Source organism: Rhinatrema bivittatum, chromosome 4, assembly GCF_901001135.1.
Source record: "Rhinatrema bivittatum chromosome 4, aRhiBiv1.1, whole genome shotgun sequence".
In the NCBI taxonomy this organism is placed as follows: Eukaryota; Metazoa; Chordata; class Amphibia; order Gymnophiona; family Rhinatrematidae; genus Rhinatrema; species Rhinatrema bivittatum.
In genome coordinates this window covers 472,285,408-472,304,468 of record NC_042618.1, presented here as the reverse complement: position 1 = coordinate 472,304,468, position 19,061 = coordinate 472,285,408, and the positions used below count along the sequence as shown (strand labels likewise).

The following is a 19,061-nucleotide window of genomic DNA, read 5'->3' as shown; positions in this document are numbered from 1 at the left end:
TTAAAAAAAAAAAGGGACACTTATTTGGACCAGTGATTAAACATGACCCGATAAAGATGCGTACAAACAATCAGTTAGTGCAGACGGGTGTTATGATGCTCCTTACCAGCAAACATTAAGGGGCAGATTTTCAAAGCCTACGCACGTAGGGGGGTTATGCGCGCCGGGCCTATTTTCAAAAGGCCCAGCGGCGCGCGTAAAACCCCGGGACGCGCATAAGTCCCCGGGGCTTCGAAAAAATGGGCGGGGTGGGGGCCTTGAGTCTGCCAGGCATAGCGGTCGGCCGTCAGCCAGCGCACGCAAACCTACGCCTGCCCAGAGGCAGGCGCAACTTATAAAATAAAGGTAGGGGAGGGGGATTTAGGTAGGGCTGGAGGGTGGATTAGATGGGGAAGGGAGGGGAAGGTGGGGGGGTGAAGGAAAGTTCCCTTTGAGGCCGCTCCGTGCGTAGGCTTTGAAAATCTGCCCCTTAATGTTTGCTGGTAAGGACCATCATAAAATCCGGCCCTAAACTTTGTCGCCCATAGCAAAATCAGCTGAAATGTGTTTTTTGAATGCTCTGTTTTGCTTTGCATGGAATCCTCTTCAACTACTCTTCAAGCTTTCTGAAATTGCTTTTTATTCTCTCCACTCCTTTAGGCATGCCCACTCTGATGCAGATCTTGCTATTATCTGCAAAATAGACAAACTTTACCTTCTATCCCTTCCGCAATGTCACTAACAAAGATATTGAACGAACCAGTCACAAAACTGATCCCTCTGGAGCTCCACTTAACAGTGTTCTGTCTTCAGAGTAGCTTCCATTTACCAGTACCTGCTGTCTCCTATCAATCAATTAGTTTTGTAATCCTTGCCGTCTGTCACTTTGGCGCTTACTCCCAAGTTTCTCATTTATTCACAAGTCTCCTAAGCTGGACTGTATAAAAAGTTTTGGTGAACTCCAAGTACATCACATCAAATGCTCTTCCTTGATCCAATTCTCTAGTCATCCAATCAAAGAAATTAATATGGATTGTTCTGACAGGACTTCCCCCGGTGAATCCATGCTGCCTTGGGATCCAGCAAGCCAGCTGATTTTGGAAAGTTCCTTTCCTTCAGCAGAGTCTCCATCCATTTTGCCAGCACTGAGGTGAGGCTAACCGGCCTGTAGTTTCCAGCCTCCTCTCTGCTACCTCCCTTGTGAAGCAGGACCACAATCATACTTCTCCACTCTCACAGCATCACTCCCATTTCCAGGTCTTTGAGCGGACCTGCCAGTACATCTCTGAGCTCCCTCAGTATCCTGGGATGAACCTCATCTGGTCCCATGGCCTTGTCCACTTTCAGTTTTCCTACCTCTTCCCATACATTCTCTTCTGTAAACAGAGTTTCATCTACCCCATCCCCATCTACGGACTTGTCAACCAGCAATGGTCCTTTCTCCAGGGTCTTCTATAGTGAACACAGAATTGAAGTATTTGTTTAACATTTCTGCCATTTCTTCATCTCTCTCCACACATTTCTCCTTATCACCTTTCAGTTTCACTCTACTACTTTGGGCCTTTCTTTTTTCTCTATCTGAAAAATGTTTTGTCACCTTGCTTTACCTCTTTGGCAATCCTTTCTTCTTCTTCTTCCTTCCTCTTGACCTTTCACTTTCCTGATTTCTTTCTTCACCTCCCTCAGTTTCACCAGGTATTCTTCCCCGTGTTCCTCTTTTTGGAGATCCTTAGGCTTCTTGAATACTGTTCTTTTTGCCTCATTTGAGAACCAGATCAGTTTATTTTTCCTCTTACTTTTGTTTGCTTTTCTTAACATATAGATTTTTGCCTTGGTAATAGCTTCCATTAATTTGCCCACTGTTGTTCTACCTCACTCATTTTCTCCCAGTCTTCCAGTTCTTCCTCCAGGAACATCCCCATTTTGAAAGTCTATTTTTGAAGTTCAAAATTCAGGTCTTCATGTGACTTCTCTGAATCCTGTTCACAATATCAAACTATACCATCTTATAATCGCTGGTGCTCAGGTGGGGAACCTACCTAGACATTATCCCCATTAGTGAGCACTGGGTCAAGTATAAACAACCTGCCTCGGAGGTTCCATTACCATTTGGTTGAGCAGAGCCCTTTGAAGAGCATCCACATTCTCTCTACTTTTTGTAGATTCCGCAGAAGGGAAGCTCCAATCCACATCCAGCAGATTAAAATCTCCAGCAAATAACACTTCTCCCTTCTTTACCACCTTTTGGATTTCTTTGATCGGATCTCTGTCCAGAGATTTACAGAAGTCCTATAGATCACAAGAGTAAAAAATGGAAGCGCCATTTTTTTTTTTTTAGGATGGTCCATAATGCTTCCTCTCTACCGTGTGTCCCTTGCAATTCCATGCTTGGCTATTGTTTTTGACATAAAAAGCTACTCTTCTACTCTTTCTGTCCTGTGTGTCTTTCCTAAACAAGTTATAGCTCGGGATGCCCATATACCAGTCATGAGAATCAGTGAACCATGTCTCCATAACAGCAACAATGTTCAAGTCCGTCTCCATCATTAGGTGCCCAAGCACCTACAGAGCTAGCACACCCTATGACAAGAAATGCTATAGGGGTGTCAGAATGGGCTTCACTCAGTCAACGATGCAGAGATATCTCTTAAGTAACAGTCAAAACTGGCTGAAGATACACAGTGCTATCTGCAGTTACTCCTCAGACATCCCCGGGCAATCTCCATGTCTGCTACACCTAAGCACAGGAATCTCACAGCAACTCCACTGATCTCAGTGGAGGTGGTCGGCCATGGCAGACCCAAGGATTCCCACACACATCTAAACCATTTCAGCAGGCAGTACTATTCAAGAAAATCAAAGGTTCACATGGAAATAAAAATCCAGCTCACACAATAACGTGTGATTCAAAGAAAGGTTTCAGTACATTCAATCAAAACATTAGCTGTTCTGTGTTGAAATGCTGACTCATAGGTATACAGCATGATTATAGTGTCACTTTTTTTTTTTTGGGAAAGAGTTATTTCTTCCCACAGATATTTATGGTGAATCTTTTTAATCGACATCCATTAGAAATACAGTTGTATGTGTAATTAACTCTGTTACACAACAGCTCATATCAAACATTTAGCACGCTTAATATTTTACCCCATCCTCCTCATAGATCTCTTCTGAACGGGTCTTAAAAATATTTTTGTATATTGTTGTGGGTCTTTGCCACCGACCATTCTCCCAGTCACAATCCAGCTGAAATGCTGGTTAAGTCTCTGGAGTGTTTCTCCATGGTCCCACTGCCTGACTTCTCCTTGCAGCTTCCCTCGGCTCCTCCCACAGTGGCTCCCCAGGCTAGTCGCCATTGCCTACTTTAAGCTCATTCCTTCTCTCACCCCAGTGGGTAAGCTGGGCTTAAGCAAACATAGTCCCAGGCTGTCTCGGTAGTTTAAAGTCTCCATTACCGTACTTTATCAGACAACACTAATAAAGCAATTCTTTCCTTAATCCTCACATCAGATGCTTGCAGTTGCTTCCTCCATTGTCTAGGACTGGCTTGTGCTCTATGGCCTTGGTTCTAGGGGAACCAGGCCCTACTGCCACCTCCCACCATAGTCTGCAGCTGGGGTTTGTACTTCCCCTCTCACTATGGCTGCAACTGCCTCCACCCATGGCAATGTTTACTTAAATCTCCTGACCTGCAGACTCCCTGAGGGTATCCTCTTCTGGATGGGGTCTCCTCCATTCGCCTCAGGCTCGTCCTCAGGGCAGCTAAATACCTCCACCTCATCTCCTGCTTCTAATAGAACCCCTTCCTGTTCCTGCCCCACCCTTCCTTCTGACAAGCTCTCAACCTTCTCCCACCACACCTGGGCTCCTCTCAATGAGGTTAAAGCCTGAGTGGTTCCTCCTTCTCCAGAAACCCCGACTGCTATTCCGGCTTCTTTTACTTACTGCATCTCCTTCCTTTGGTTTTTCTTTACAGCCTGCCTTCTTTTATTGAGCAGGGGGATTTAATCACCATCACAGTATGTAGACTCCCTCACACGTCCTCTCTGAAGAGGACTACTGAGTGTGGTTTGTTCCTGAGCAGGGGGGAAGCTTCACTTCACAGCCTTTATTTTGCAATGACTTGGACGCAGAAAAAAAAAATAATTTCTCCTCACTCAAGTGTTGTTTCAACAAAGATCTTTACTAGAACAGAACTTTTTCCACAGAAGGATTTGACAAACATAGCGTTTACTGGGTGAAGAAACTGAAGCCTCCATTCACTCATCCAGCACTCAGAGATTCTCCTACCGACTGCATTTACAGAGATCCGCCTCTTAGGACACCCCTTGTACAGGCAGACTTCAGCCCTAATTTTCAGGGTGGACATGTGCTTAAGTCAACTTTGAAAACCAGCATGGCCGTGCACGCCTCACTATGGCACATTTACACCTGCTAGAGAGCAGGGCACGGTGTGCAAACATTTACCTGCACACGTTCAAAGTCCATGCAAAAACGATTTCCCCACCACATCTTTGCCCCCAGAGAATGCCTCCCTGAATTATGAGCAAAATCACTTCCACCCGGACTTTTACATGCTCAACCCCCAGGGTAATTTTCATAAAGCTCATCTAAGCGTGTAAATGCTTTCGGCAGTTACTTCCAATTTGCATTAATTCTATCTGAATATTAATGAATTGCTTTGCATGTATTTGCAGAAGATGCAGATCATTAACATTATGGAAACACTGCGATAGGCTAAAGCAGCACTGATACTTGCTAACGATGAGACCAATATTCAAAAATGCCAAGCTCCTATTTTCAGCCCATCATAGGATCCTAGGTTTTCAACTGAAAATTTACCTAAATTTAGGGCTGCTATTCATTTGCCTAGATTTAGACACATATGTTAGGGGCCGAGTGCTGAAAATAAGTGTTAAATCCCTAACTCTCCCCTCCCACACTGTAAATCCACCGCCACAGCCACCCACTTTTTATAGGAACCTAAATTAAGAAATTTAGCCTCTAAACCCTTTGAAAATTGCGTTCATACCCTTTAGTACACAGGCCCCATAATGCAATAACTCATGCTAATAACACAGATTCAGGAAGTTCATAAATTCTCTTATACTTTAATGAATTACTTTATTCTCCCTCTTCTTGACAAAAAAGGCACCCATTTCCAAAACCATAGGCCTCATTAATAGAAATTGCTTCCTCTTCTTTTGCGTTTGCTTGTCAAGATCTGGATATACTCAAACTTTTACATTTAAAAAAGCATCCAAACGATGATGGAAAAAACATTTTATGGATCCAGTCTCTATCAGATTCTATGAGAAAGGAAGAGAATAAGAGTCACCGGAGTAACCAACTCCTTCTCAGAGGTTTCCAAAATCGCAGTTAAATTCAGCCGAGTTCAATAGGCGAGACAGCCTGCATTCCCTTCTGGTCAAGCAGCCCCTTCTTAAAAGATGGTATACAATACACCCTTGAAGCAATCAGTAAAGCTTGCTCCGATATTCTAAGAATGTCCATTAAATATTATTCCCACATCTCTTTTGGAGCTATAGATGGATCTTTAGGAAAGTTAATGAAACGGAGGCATCTCCCCCTAGCTTGATTTTCTCATGACTCCAAACAATTAGATACCAGTCGATTCTCTGTAATCACTGCATGTGGAAGAGCTGAAATTTTTCCTACTGCAGCTTTAAGACACTCACTAGATTTTTTCAAGCAGGCTTCCAAAACATTTATAGAATTCACCAACAGTTTTAATTGGGCTGTAATATTGTTATTTAGAGTCTGAATCACTTCCCAAATGGTTTATATTGAAATTGTAGTAGATCTTACCAATTCATATGAATAAATCTGAAGCAAACCAAGCAAATTCTCTCTTGATTGCCTCGGAGCAGCGACACCAGCACTCTCCCCGAAATCGCCGAGATGTTCCAGTGGCTCAGGGACGCCTCCAGCTGGTTCTGCGGTCTCAGAACAAAGCGCAGTGCCACAATTTTGAAGCTGCTCCAGTGATCTTGCCTCTGCAGGATTTACTGGGGCCATCCACTCCTCTGGGGATAGAGATATTGACACTTCTGGGAGGGAGAAGAGTTCAGCTTCCTCTCGGCATCCCTCCAATGAACTTATTCGCGACTTACATGAGCGTCCATTGGGCCGGCCATAGGTTTAGCTAGGAGAGCAGCTGAGATCTCCCCACTCTCTAGCCCTTCATTTGTGACCTGAATGAGGTATATCTCAAGTAATTTTAGAGCAACAATATGGATGAACTCAAGTCCTGCCAGTTCGGCCATCTTGGGTGAATCCCATAGGTAATTGTTCTTACTAATTTACAAGGTGATCACTTGGCTCCACCTCTAAAGGAACAGGTAAGTTAGTATTAGTATCCAGGCTCTTGTTTTCAAACCCCAAAGTTTGGTGCTTTGAAATTAGAATTACAGTCCAATGGCCCAGTGGCAATGCTGCTTGTCAGGGGATGGAGTCCCAGACATTGCTCAATGGGGGGCCTTCTACAGTTGAAATTCATGAATATCAGATTTATTTATTTATTTTTAAAACTCTTCTATACCGTCATTAAGTTAATTCACCATCACAACGGTTTACAGAAAGGCACAATAAGACAAAAACTATAATTGGTATAGATTACAAATTATTCATGTGCCAACATAGTACAGTAACATATTTTAATAAGAAAAGACTATGTGTTAATTAAGGCTTATATGTCGGTTGGAAAACTGTCAAGCGGTTCAAATCTAAAGTTAATATGCAACTGGAGATATTAGAGGAAAAAACTGATTACTTGGTGCGTCATTATCTTTCAACTGTTTTCTCCTTCTCTTTATAAAAAGCTTGTTTAAAAAGCCAGGTTTTCAGACTAGTTTTAAATTCCAAAATAAGCATCCATGCTACTGTACAAGATTCCAAAAGGACCCATGGTCCGTGGACTACTACAGAGGTCGGTTCTCGATAGCTGGGTTATAGAGGGAAGAGGGAAATCCAATCCAGTGGTCCCAGAGGAGCTCCAGGTCAGTTTAATTTTCAGGATATCCTTAATGAATATCTGTGATATATATCTGCACACAATGGAGGCAATGCATTGAAATCTCTTTCACACATTCATTGTGGATATCCTGAAAACCAAAGTGGTTACAGATTCCTCAAAGACCGAACTGAGGACCATTGGTATAATTTAATCAGCAAAACTACTTGCTGATGATAGATAAAGGGCACAGTGAGCAAGGCTGGGATGGGTTCAATCTGGACTGGAAGCTCAGGTGTAAAGGACAACGAGCCAGGACCAAAAAGGGGGGGGGGGGGGGGGAGGGAAAAATTCCCCCACAAATCAGGACTGACTTGCCTTTCCCATGCTACCTGGATCCAGAGTAGGATTTGGCCAAGTTCTCTCCCTACCTCCAGGAATCTGAAAGGGTTGTTAGTACCGGAAAGCCAAACCAGAAATGAAGCCCAGGTCTCCTGCTTGGCCAAACCAGCGGGCCATGGAGCTGCACTCAGCAGAGCCCGTTCTGCTCCGAATAGCTTTTGAGCCAGAAATTGTAGAAGAGGTGCAATGTTCTGAAATCCCACTTGGGGGTCGAGTGCTGAGGCACCCACAAAATGAGGCTGTGCTCCCTGCTGGAGCTGTTCTTTCTAACCAAGCGAGCATGAGCGTTCCCCAGAAGGAACGACCCTATTGTTTATGGTGTTCACCCACCAAACCTGTTTAGGACTGGATTTCCTATGCTTGCATTGTGGATTCGCTTCTGCTTCCCACCATCCAGAGTTAGACAAAATAAGCATCCATGCTGCTGTACAAGACCTGCTGAACGCGCATGACAACCAGCAAATTTTAGCCAATTATACTTTAGTTAATATTCAGCTCAATCTAACTGGTTAGGTTGTTGGCTAAGTATTCGACTAAATCTAACCGGCCTAAAAGTAGCGGGCAGAGAGATGCCTTGAACCCCTCCCTCCCTCCCAGAGTACATATCTGTTAGGGGGTGCCAAGCCCCTTCCCTGCAGCCCCTCCTTCTCCCCCTCCCCCCCCCCGTGTTCTTCCCTCCTATTGGCTATGTGCATCCCAGCATTGCTCTGATAAGGTGGGGCATGACCATGAATAGCAATGTTATCAGAGCAACATCAGGATGCCAGCTGTCAAAAGGAAGAGCGCGTGTCCTATTGCTGTCTTGTCTGGGAGCTGACAGGGTAAGTTTGGGAGAAAGGGGTGCTGGTGGGGGGCCTGTGGGGTTTTAATCTATTTCAGATGGGAGAGATGGAGCATTGCAGGAAGGGGGGGGGGGGGGATCAGGGTACCTCTTGGCCCCTCTACTTTTTTGGCTTGGCGGGAGGGGTAGGAACTAGGGTAGTTTTCAGCCCTGTTATTTTTTTTTGTCTTAGCAGGGCAGGCTGATTGGGCCAGGGGGTTGGCTTTGGATTCAGGTCAGGGGGAAGGATCTGCCAGATTTACGTCTGCTCTTGCAACGCCTTTGGCCACCTAACTGCCTCCCCCTCCCCCAAAACCATAGTCTGATCCCCCAGGCCTGCCCAGAATTTGGCCAGGTAAATGTATCCACCTTGTGAAGTTAAGTGAGCTAAATTTAGTTGGTTAGCCCAGCCAGTTTTGATCTAGTTAGTTAAATCTTTACTTAGCTGGCTAGATCCCTTTGAATATTGACATATTAGAAAAAAAACCCTCAATTATATATATTTGCCTCCATTACTTTAAGACGGATATACATGCAGTGCAACCTATTTTACTCTTTTCCTGGGAACAGAACACCTTCCTACCTCTATGGGAACATCAGCAGTCCTGTCCTTTGCTCTGTTGACAGACTGGATAGGCTGATGATCTTTTCCGACGCGGAGACCTAAAGTCTTCCTTACTAGCTACCCAGTGTTTCATCTTCATTTTTCTGTTCAAATGGTTCCTCCACGTGCGAGGCAGGACCCTCCAAGCCACTGATCCATTCCTGTGCCCTGAAAGCATCCAGACCCCGCTCTCTCCTTCTCTGCCCCCCCAGGGAGATATCGGTGGCTGGAACCGTGGCTAAGCGCTCACGGCAGCCATAAGCAAAGCCTTACAGTTCCACAAACTGACTTTCCACACTGTGGGCAAGCTGGAACGAAGGCTAAGAGAGTACAAAAAGATTACATGCGATAGAAATCTAAAATTACCAGAGAATAAATGTCTCTCTCTCTCGCTCTCTCTTTCACAAGTGCAAATTCTTCATTTAGTGATTTCATTCCATCACCCACTCAACCCCCACCACGTGAGTTAGAGACATGTGGGATGGAGGCGGGCGGAGGAGAGAGAGATAAACAAACAATGAAGAGGGCAGGTGTGTTTCTCTCTAGGTCCTGGGATGCCTGGAGCCTGCAAACCAATTAACGCTTGCAGATTCCAGAAATAAAACATGGAGGCTTCGGCAGCGCAGGTTCCCGTTTCTTACAGAATATTGTTAATCTCTCTCTGGCAGCTTCGCTCCGAGGCTCTTTCTGCCTTGCCGGTTGCATGCATTTTGGTGGCCTCACAGAGAAGTGGTGGGAGGGAAGAGATGGGATAGAGGAGGCTCTGTTCAGTTAGTAGCATACCATACTTGATTAAATTTCTCTGAAACCCAAATCTGAGGGGGTCACACTACACTAGAGCTTGCTAGCATTCTGCACTGATGGGGGCAAAAAAATAATCCTTAGCAAGCTGGGTCCAAGGAGATGTCGAAGACTCGTTTTAAATATTTATATTAGGAATAAACTGAGAATTGGCTGGAGCGGCAGCAGGCAGGCAGAAGAGATTCAGGAGTCCCCCCCGCAAAGGTTAAGGGAAGATCGCTTCGGAAGAGGAAGCAGGGTTAAATCGAGGGAGAAAGCACGCCTGGCAATCACATTTTGAAATCGCCGTGCTCCCACGCCAGCACGCATTTCCAACCCGCTTGCAAAAGAAGTGCAAGGTCTGGGGGGCAGTTTGAACCCACACTGTGCTGGATTTTCAAAACTGCCCCCCTTATTTTAGAGAAAATCTTAAACTCTCTCTGGCCTGTAACTTCACGGCGCAAGAAGCCCACGGCAAACCCAGGGATCTGTTGTGGCTCCACCGATTGCCACAGGGTTACCCGGGGACTGCCGTGGCCAGGTGCACACTTTTGCCACATCTTCACAAAGGGCCTTGTAGGTTCCCTAACGGCCGCCATAAAAAGGGCCACATAAGCTGACCCCCTTGAGATGTGACAAGTTCAACAGTAAAGGACTTCTCTTTCCCAGGAGGCTCACTTGTACCTAGGGAGCGCGATCTTCAAATCAGCCTGCACAAGGAGGGTCATAGGCCTGCAATCGCCTATTTCTGGAAACAGAAGCCACAGTTTGCACACTGCAATCATGGGATGCTTGCCTCACACACTTTGTGATACACTATGACAGTAAGAGTCCATTTGGGGGGTGCACTGGAATTGGAGAAATGCTTCTTGTGCGGAGGAGGAGTTGAATATTTGTGCTATGGGGACACCTGGTTTCTTTTCCTTTTGTTCTTTGTTCATGATTTTGTACCATTTCTACTCACAAGCCATATGTTTTGTTCTTATCCTTTTCATACTGTTTTTTTATACATTTTCTGTGTCTTTAAATAAAGAGATTAAAAAAAAAAACAAACCTTATGTCAATTTTCAAAGCAGGCTTACGTGCACTTTGAAAATTATCCAAAATAACCGCGCACAGAGTTACATCTGTCTCTTTGCAGGGTGTAGCCCGTGCATCTCAATTTATGCATGCACTTTTAAAAATCAAAGCACGCACGTAAATCCCACCTATGCCTCCCTCCCCCACAGAATGCCTCTTTTGTAAAAACATAAGAACATAAGAAATTGCCATGCTGGGTCAGACCAAGGGTCCATGAAGCCCAGCATCCTGTTTCCAACAGAGGATGTAAAAGTGCGAAATCAGGTTACGCACACACTTTCATGTGCACAGACCCCGCACAGTTTTATAACAAGCCATTTATATGCATGAACCCGCCTCCACCACGCATAAACCACTATGAAGATTACCCCCATACATTCTGCCAATGTCCACATCCAGTCTGGACTTCACCGGTAAGAAGCACCTCAGTTCCTTTTATCACTCCAAGCCAATTTCTCAAACACCTGCGGCAGGCCCCGTTGACGCTGCCAAAGGAAGCGACCTCGGGCCTCAGGACAATGAACACATTTCCCTTATGGAAGGCGTAGCTTTCGGCTGAGGAGGCCATGTCGGTTACCCCTCTAAGAAACCAGATGATGCCATTTCTGGAAGGGAGGCCAGCTGAGGCTCCACACTGCACCGGCGCAATGCCTGATCAATGAATGAAGGGTTTTATGCAGTCAGAAAAGCTTTGCACTGCTTCCTTAAAGAATACCTAACAAGGCACATTTGCATGCCGCCCCCTTCCCCTTCACTCCAGGACCCAAAAGATAAGGGGGGAGGGGGGGAATAGGTTTTACTGTACCTGTGGAACAAGACTGATTTAACAAGCGTGACCACGTCCCGACTGGCATTGTACCCGGCACAGACGATGGCAACGTGGATTGTCTGAGGAGGAAATTAAGAGAAATAAAAGTGAGAGATGTTTGCAGGGCTGGCAAATACAAGGAGGGATAAAGGCACTTCATTCCACCCACCCCCTCACTTCATAACCATGCAGAAAACATGCAACAAAAAGTCATTTTTTATCTGAGTAATTGTGGCTGGGATGTGGGCAGATCACAGTTGTTGCAGCCCACATGAGACACTTAATGTTAAAAACATTTTAATTGGGCTATAACACAGTAATGGCTTGAAAGCCGTTACCGCCTTTAAACTGTTTTATGTGTGGTAGACTAGCAATGCAGAGCAAGCAGAGTCCTAGTGCATTTACTTATATACACACACACGCATTATACATATATATATATATTCTGCAATGTGTGGGTGTGCACACACATACACACACACACGTTATACATATATATATATATTCTGCAGTGTGTGGGTGTACACCACACACACGCGTTATACATATATATTCTGCAATGTGCGTTATACATATATATATATTCTGCAGTGTGTGGGTGTACATACACACACGCGCACGTTATACATATATATTCTGCAATGTGTGGGTGTACATACACGCGCGCGCGCGCTATACATATATATATTGTGCAATGTGTAGGTGTGTACACACATATATATACACACACGTTATACATTATATATATATATTTCTGCAATGTGTGGATGTATACACACACACACACTGCAGAAAAGAGCTAGATGGAACAATGAAACACTGCTCAACCAGGACTTTCAGATGTGAATCACATCAGAGTGGCATAACCACATTACTGCAAGAGTTTTCTTTTCCCTGATTCAAGAAGCAGCCTAGCTCTGCTTAAGTGAGGAGGCAGTGCCAGGGCTCTGTTACTCCGATGTTAGTTAATGTAGGGCTCAGAAAAGGTTATCCGATAGGACTGAGGTGTGCTGGCAAGGGTCCCAGTACAGGAACAGCCGGGAACGCGGTACACTGGCACAGCTGTGTGCGGGCTTCAGTGCTGGATACCGGAACAGCACGGAGGTGCCACATGGCAGAGATAAACTAAGGTGTGATAGCAGAGGATTGGGGTGGGGAGGGTCTCAGTACTAGAATAACCGGGAGAGCTGCAGGGCAGGACTGTGGCGCATTGGTAGAAGTGCGTGGAGTCTCAATGGACGAGCATGCAGTGCTGGAAGGCAGGACTGTGGTGCAGTGGCAGAGCTGTGTGTTGGGGTCTCAGTGCTGGAATAGCAGGAGCTGGGGGGGGGGGAGAGAGCTGCTGGAGGCCAGAGTTTGTGTGCAGGTCTCATTAATATAATTTTTCTATTATATTTATTTATGAGCATTGGATAGTCCGCCTTCTCCCAAAGTTGGTCTCCAGGCGTTTTACAATAAATTTAAATGAACGGAAGCATTCGAACATCTTACAGTCGAATCAGAATTTGCAGTTAACGTAGCACTGGGATCCAGCAAAGGAAAACCCATTTGTGAGTAGTTTGAAGACCCAGTTGTGTCCCTCGCCGGGGATCCGGGAAGTTGGGCGGGAGATGTGGATCTTAGGGGAAGGCCTGGCTGGAAAGCCGTGTCTTGGCGTGTTTCCTGATCTCCAGGCACAGGGTCGGTGGCTCTTTGTTCCAGATTTTCGGTGCAGAACAGCTGAAAGTAGAGTCTCATGTTGGTCAGTGGAGGAGAGGAAGGAAGATCCGTTTTGGTGAAAGGCAGTTCCCTTGAGGGCGTGGAAGGGGAAAGAAGTATTCGGGGGGCCTGTTTATTTAAGCATTTATAGAGAAAGCAGAGAGTTTTAAATTGCACCCTGCTTTCTATTGGGAGCCAGTGAAGCTGATGTAGAAGAGACTTGATATGACTGTAGGAAGTGGGGGCACTTTGCACTGTATTGTGAGCTGCCATTGTCCAGGGAAGTGCAGTAATCGATTGGACTGGTGATTAACGCATGGATTACAGTAGCAAGATTCTGCTCATCAGGAAATTGCGTAGTGGGTGGATCTGACTCAGATACGTGGAGGAAGACCTTGCCAGTTTCGAGATGTAGGGTTCCCACTGTGAGGTTTTGGTCGAGTCGAACCTCTAGGCTTCGTACTGACTCCTTAGGATATAAGGTGGTCCCTGCTAGTGAGGAAAGTGATTGTAGGAGGTGACCTTGGTGGCTGAACTAGATGAGCTCCAATTGCTATGGATTTAGTCTGAGTTTGTGTTTCTAAGCCACTGGGCTACTACTGTAAGACAGTTATTGAGAATGGTAATGGGTGAAGTTTGGTCAGATCCCATTTTGATGAGAAGTTAGATGTCACCCAGAAGTAGGTGGCACTCAATACTGAAGGACTGGATGAGGTTGCAGGCAGGATGCAATAAATGTTGAACAGTATCAGGCAGAAAACTGGACCCTGAGGCGCTCTACAGATGAATTCTCTAGGGCAAACAGTTTTCTGGCCCGTGTTACTGACTACATTCTGTTTAGGCAAGGAATGATTCAAATCGCTTTAGGGTGAGGGGTTGCTGTAGAGGCAGGAACGCGGTGAACTGGCAGAGCCGTGTATGGGGAGGGGTCTCAATACTGGGATAGCAGAGGGGTGCTGAGTGCAGGACTGAGGTGCGTGTTCCACCGGTCCACGTTACCGGGACTCGTGCACAATGTGCACTGCACATTGACCCAGATATTGAAATTCATGTATCATATTTTCATCTCTTGGCAAAAAATTCCTCAGAATCCTTCACTGGTTCATGACAATTTTATGGTAATGAACTGTGATCGAAGGAACCTTCAAGACCTTTGCAACGTTATTCTCATGTGTCCTGTCATTATTATTGATTTTTTCTGGAGTAAAGGTCTTGCAAGTTTCAGCGATTGTCACCATCATCCATAAGCGAGAAGGATCTTTATTTGCAAAAAAAAAAAAAAGATACAGAGATGACAACTCTTCCCTAAGTGGCACATTTCCTTTTATTTGGCCAAATAATCAACCTTCTTCCTAAGCCCTCAGACTCCAATTCACTTCAAAGAGATGTTAACACATCTCCTCTAAAGAGATTTAAAATTCCTTCTCGCAGTAAGCCCGGGCCTGTACTGTCATTTATTTCGATTTGATTTTTTTTTTCAAGTGGGATATTACAATGGCAGTGTGAATTGACAGCTGCTATTTACTGTGCGGTAATAGTTACGGTGAGCACTAAAGCATCCCATCCCATCACATCAGTCACTCTGCAAGCATCAGCTAGTCCTGCTAGAGCAGACGCCGGCTCCCTCCGGGACTTTTAGGGTGGTTTCAAGCCATGACGGGCTACAGTTTTAGTCAATTACAGGGCCCTGTGTCACATCAAGTAGACACACACACTTTGGGGTGTGCATCCGGTCCCACTCTTTGGGACATCTTGACAATGAGCTCCCCCTAATAAAACACACATTTCTTTCTGGGGGAGGAGCTGAGACTCCATAGCCCTTAAAAGCTGATCATTTTCATACATGGGTCAAAAAGGCACAACAGGCACTAGATAGCCTCAAGATGAAAAGGTAAAGGGTTTTTGTTTGGTTTTTTTTAAAGATAAAAGACTACCACATTGCCAAACCTGCTGGCAAAGAATTAACATAGAAGCGTAGAACAAGACAGCAAATAAACAGCAGGCAGCCCATGTTTATAGCTCCCTCAGAAATCCTCCGCGCTTGTCCCATGTTTTCTCGAATTCTGATACAGTCCTCGTCTCCACTGCCGCCTCATCGCAGAGCCTCCGGTGCGTTTATCCCTTGCAGTTCTATAAATGTGTCTGTCACATCGCCCCTTTTCCCCCCCAGGGTATTCACGTTTAGCTTCCTAAGCCTGTCCTCAGATGCATTATGAAGAAGACCACTGACCGTTTAAGTAGCCGTGCTCTGGACAGACACAGGGCCCGGGCTCCCATTAGGCAAACTCGGCGGTCACCCAGAGCACAAAAATGTTGGGGGTGGTAAAAGTCCTATGCCAGCGCTGTGCCGGATCTAATACTGCCAAAGAAGGGGCCACTGTCCTAGAGCTGTCGTCAACAGGCAAGTTAAGGAGGGGGCAGGAGGGTGCATGACTGAAGGTTCGTCTTCGGCACCAAATACCCTTGCACTGGTCCTGGAGCGACTCCACCCTGTTTATATCCTTTGGAAGGTGGGGGTCTCCAGAACTATGCTCAGTATTCCCAGTGAGGTCTCACCAGGGACCTATACAGGGCACTATCACCTCCCTTTTTCTGTTGACCATTCCTCTCCCTATGCAGCCAAGCAGCTTTCTGGCTTTTGCCGTAGCCGTGTCTACCTGTTTGGCCACATTGAGATCATCACATATGATCACTCCCCAGCCTCTGCTCTTGTTTTGTGCACAGAGGACCTTCACACCCTATATTGTACTGCTCCCTTGGGATTTTGCAACCGAAATAAACCCTGCATTATTTAGCAGCAAATTTTAGTTGCCAAACTCTGACCTTTCCTCAAGCTTCATAGATACCTCCTCTTGTTTTCTGCACCTTCCCTCCTTTGCACTCTGTTGCAGATTTTGGTATCATCCGCGAAAAGACAAACCTGAGGAAAACGCTGAAGAGAATCAGACTGAAGACTGATCCCTGTGGCACGCCACTGGTAAAAGGAGGCCAGAGAGACACTAAAGTGTTTAAATATTTTCTAACCAAGGAACACCCAGGTTGTATACTGGGCTGCGGGAGCCTTTTCAAATACCAGCTTTCCCTAACTCCACTGCGAAAAATCTCTTTGCTTTCCTGGGAGACCACCTGCCCAACATGTACAGCTGAGGCTTGCCAAAAGTCTGCATGTGCAGTACAAGATTGGGCCAATTTTTAATGTCCTACACTTTGGAAAGGGTCAGACTGATGCACGTGAGTAAGCGCCAGCAAAGGACTGTGTGGTCGTTTCCTTTATCTCTGATCCCAGAGAATCAATCTTTGGGGGGAAAATTAAGACAAATTCAGTGCAAACTTCGCTGTATTTATGCATCAGAGCGCTATGGAACAGTGCAATTTGGGAAGAGTGGATCAGCAGACAGAAGTAAACCTGATAATTTAAAACCACTGTGAGGCATATCATATTGTAGACGTGAGAATTAAGGAGCAGACTAAGGAGTATTATCCACCCGTGGAGATCCCATGCATGGATTTCTGCAGAGTCCTACACGGCGCGCAGCATCAGGAGCAGATGGAAGGTCAGTTCCTTCACAACAGGACAACGTCTCAGCCATGTCTGCTACGGAAGACACTGCAAACGCAAAGCAGCCTGTAGGAGGAAATTAAAGAAAAAACGTTTTACTGTGTTTTCAACAGCTTGGAAGCCAGACTGCCAAGAAAGAGAGAGAGCTCCTTCAGCTCACACCAGGAGGCAGAGTCTTTCTACGCGCCGCCGTAACCGATAAAGCTCCCGGCCTTCAGCTCAGTATCGAGCCGATACAGTAAAAGTCGCGGGAGAGCGGGAGAGCGTCCATTCTCCTCTGCGCGTGATTTAGTATCGGCCCGCATGCAAATGAGGGCCCGCGGTAAAAAGAGGCGCTGGGGACACTAGCGTGTCCCCAGCGCCTCTTTTTTTTTTTGGACAGGAGCGGCGGCTGTCAGCGAGTTTGACAGCTGACGCTCAATTTTGCTGGCGTCTGTTCTCAAACCCGCTGACAGCCACGGGTTCGGAAACCGGATGCCGGCAAAATTGAGCGCCCGGTTTTCAACCTGCGAGATGTGGGCCAATAAAAAAATTTTTTTTTAAATTTTTAATTATTTTTAACTTTTGGGACCTCCGACTTAATATCGCCATGATATTAAGTCGGAGGGTGCACAGAAAAGCAGTTTTTACTTTCCCAGTGCCGGCAGAAATTAGCGCCTACCTTTGGGTAGGCGCTAGTTTCTGAAAATAAAATGTGCGGCTTGGCTGCACATTTTACTTACTGTATCGCGCGGGAATACCTAATAGGGTCATCAACATGCATTTGCATTTTGCGAGCGCTATTAGTATTGGGGGGGCTTGGCTGCGCGTTTTTGACGCGCTATTACCCCTTACTGAATAAGGGGTAATGGTAGTGCGTCAAAAACGCGCAACCAAACGCGGGCTAACAGTGCGCTGCGGTGGCCTGTTTGTCAATGGGAAAGTTGTCTCTGGTTTGTCATCGGTCTGATTTTCCTGTGCAGCATCTGAGACTGAGGGGAGGGGGGGGGGTGGAGGGGTGGGGGAAGCTTTTCCTGGCACAGAAGTCACGGAGGAATAAGACTCGTGCGGTGGCAGGGTGCGATTTTTCCAGAGTTATTTTCATCTCTTTCCCCGTTTCACGCACACTCTTACTTCTGAATTTTTTTTTTATCCTAAGTCTGCAAAGCCTCTGTTCCCTCTTCTTATCTCTCCCAGCTCTCCTGGGGGCCCACACAGTGCACCGCCATCTGGCAAGGCTTCCTGCGCTTCTCGCCCGGCAGACCCAGCTTATTATTAATAGCTTTACTGCTTTATTGATCGAGTGGCTTATTCCTTAATGATGGAAGGCATGAAGCTCACAGATCCATAGCGCAGGGTGAGGGGGGGGGAGGGCAGGAAGGAGAGGCAGGTCATGTTACTTGCACGGGGGATGATTAATCCTGCTACTGAACAAATGAATTATTTAAAGGGTTTAATTATATGAGAGAGCCACTGATAATTCCTGGTTACGGCGCTGCTTACGCCCCCATTTTTACTATTGTTTTATTAAACTCTTTCATAGTGAGAGCATTCTTTTACATCGCAGCATTTAAGAGCAAAGCTTCCCTTCTGCCTATCTGATCATCAGTGCTCCTCCTCGTACTCTGTAGCACTGCTTCTCTTTATTCATCACTAAAGTTCAGAACTCTGCTGTCCTAAGGATTTCTCTCTTCTGCTGTTTTCATAAAATATCTCCGGCAAGGTTATTATTGCTTTCCGCTCCAAACTCCACACCTCAGACAGAAGGACCTTACTTGCTTGCACGCTGCCCGCACGGCGCCTGTGAATCCCTTGGCCTTATTTACTGTTGCATCCGGTTCCTGTAGCAAATATTTCAGCAGACATTTATGCCCTGCTCTCCCCTTCACAAGCAGCAGGGCTGGACTGGCAATTCCAGCTGACCCATGAGATGGGGTTCAGGAATGTGCCAGGTCCTCAGCAACAATTCAGGCTGGTGCCCAGCAGTTTCTCGCACAGGCAGGTCTGATGTTAGAGACACCGGGGACCAGGGCAGAAACTAAAAGGACTGAGCCCAGTAAGTGCCAGGCACCCTGACGCTCTGCCTCAAATCACTCGAGTTGGCCAAGGTGTGTGTGTGTGGGGGGGGGTGTGCATGTGGGGCTAGGACACCCCCAAATCCGGCCCCTGCATATAGGAATTCTGTGCTCAGAGGGAAATCTGCACCAGTTACATCAATGGGTTAAAAGCCAAACTTCACAACTATCCCTCCCAGCACTGTATTTATAAAAAAAAGAAGCACAATTTGAACACCAGGACTACTAAATTAAAAGCCCTCCCCCATCTGACCTGAAAAACACAGTCTCACTATAGCATTACTGTACAGCAACTAAGGGGCAG

The 19,061-nt window shown here is 46.0% G+C and overlaps 1 protein-coding gene across 1 annotated transcript in view; it reads right to left on the bottom strand.

Annotated features, from left to right (window-relative positions):
* LOC115089198 (LARGE xylosyl- and glucuronyltransferase 1) overlaps positions 1–19,061 on the bottom strand; it is a 519,096-nt gene that overhangs the window by 238,669 nt on the left and 261,366 nt on the right. The window contains exon 4 of the mRNA XM_029597248.1: positions 11,444–11,526. Within this exon, the coding sequence (XP_029453108.1) occupies positions 11,444–11,526 (83 nt within the window). The remainder of the gene's footprint in view (positions 1–11,443; positions 11,527–19,061) is intronic.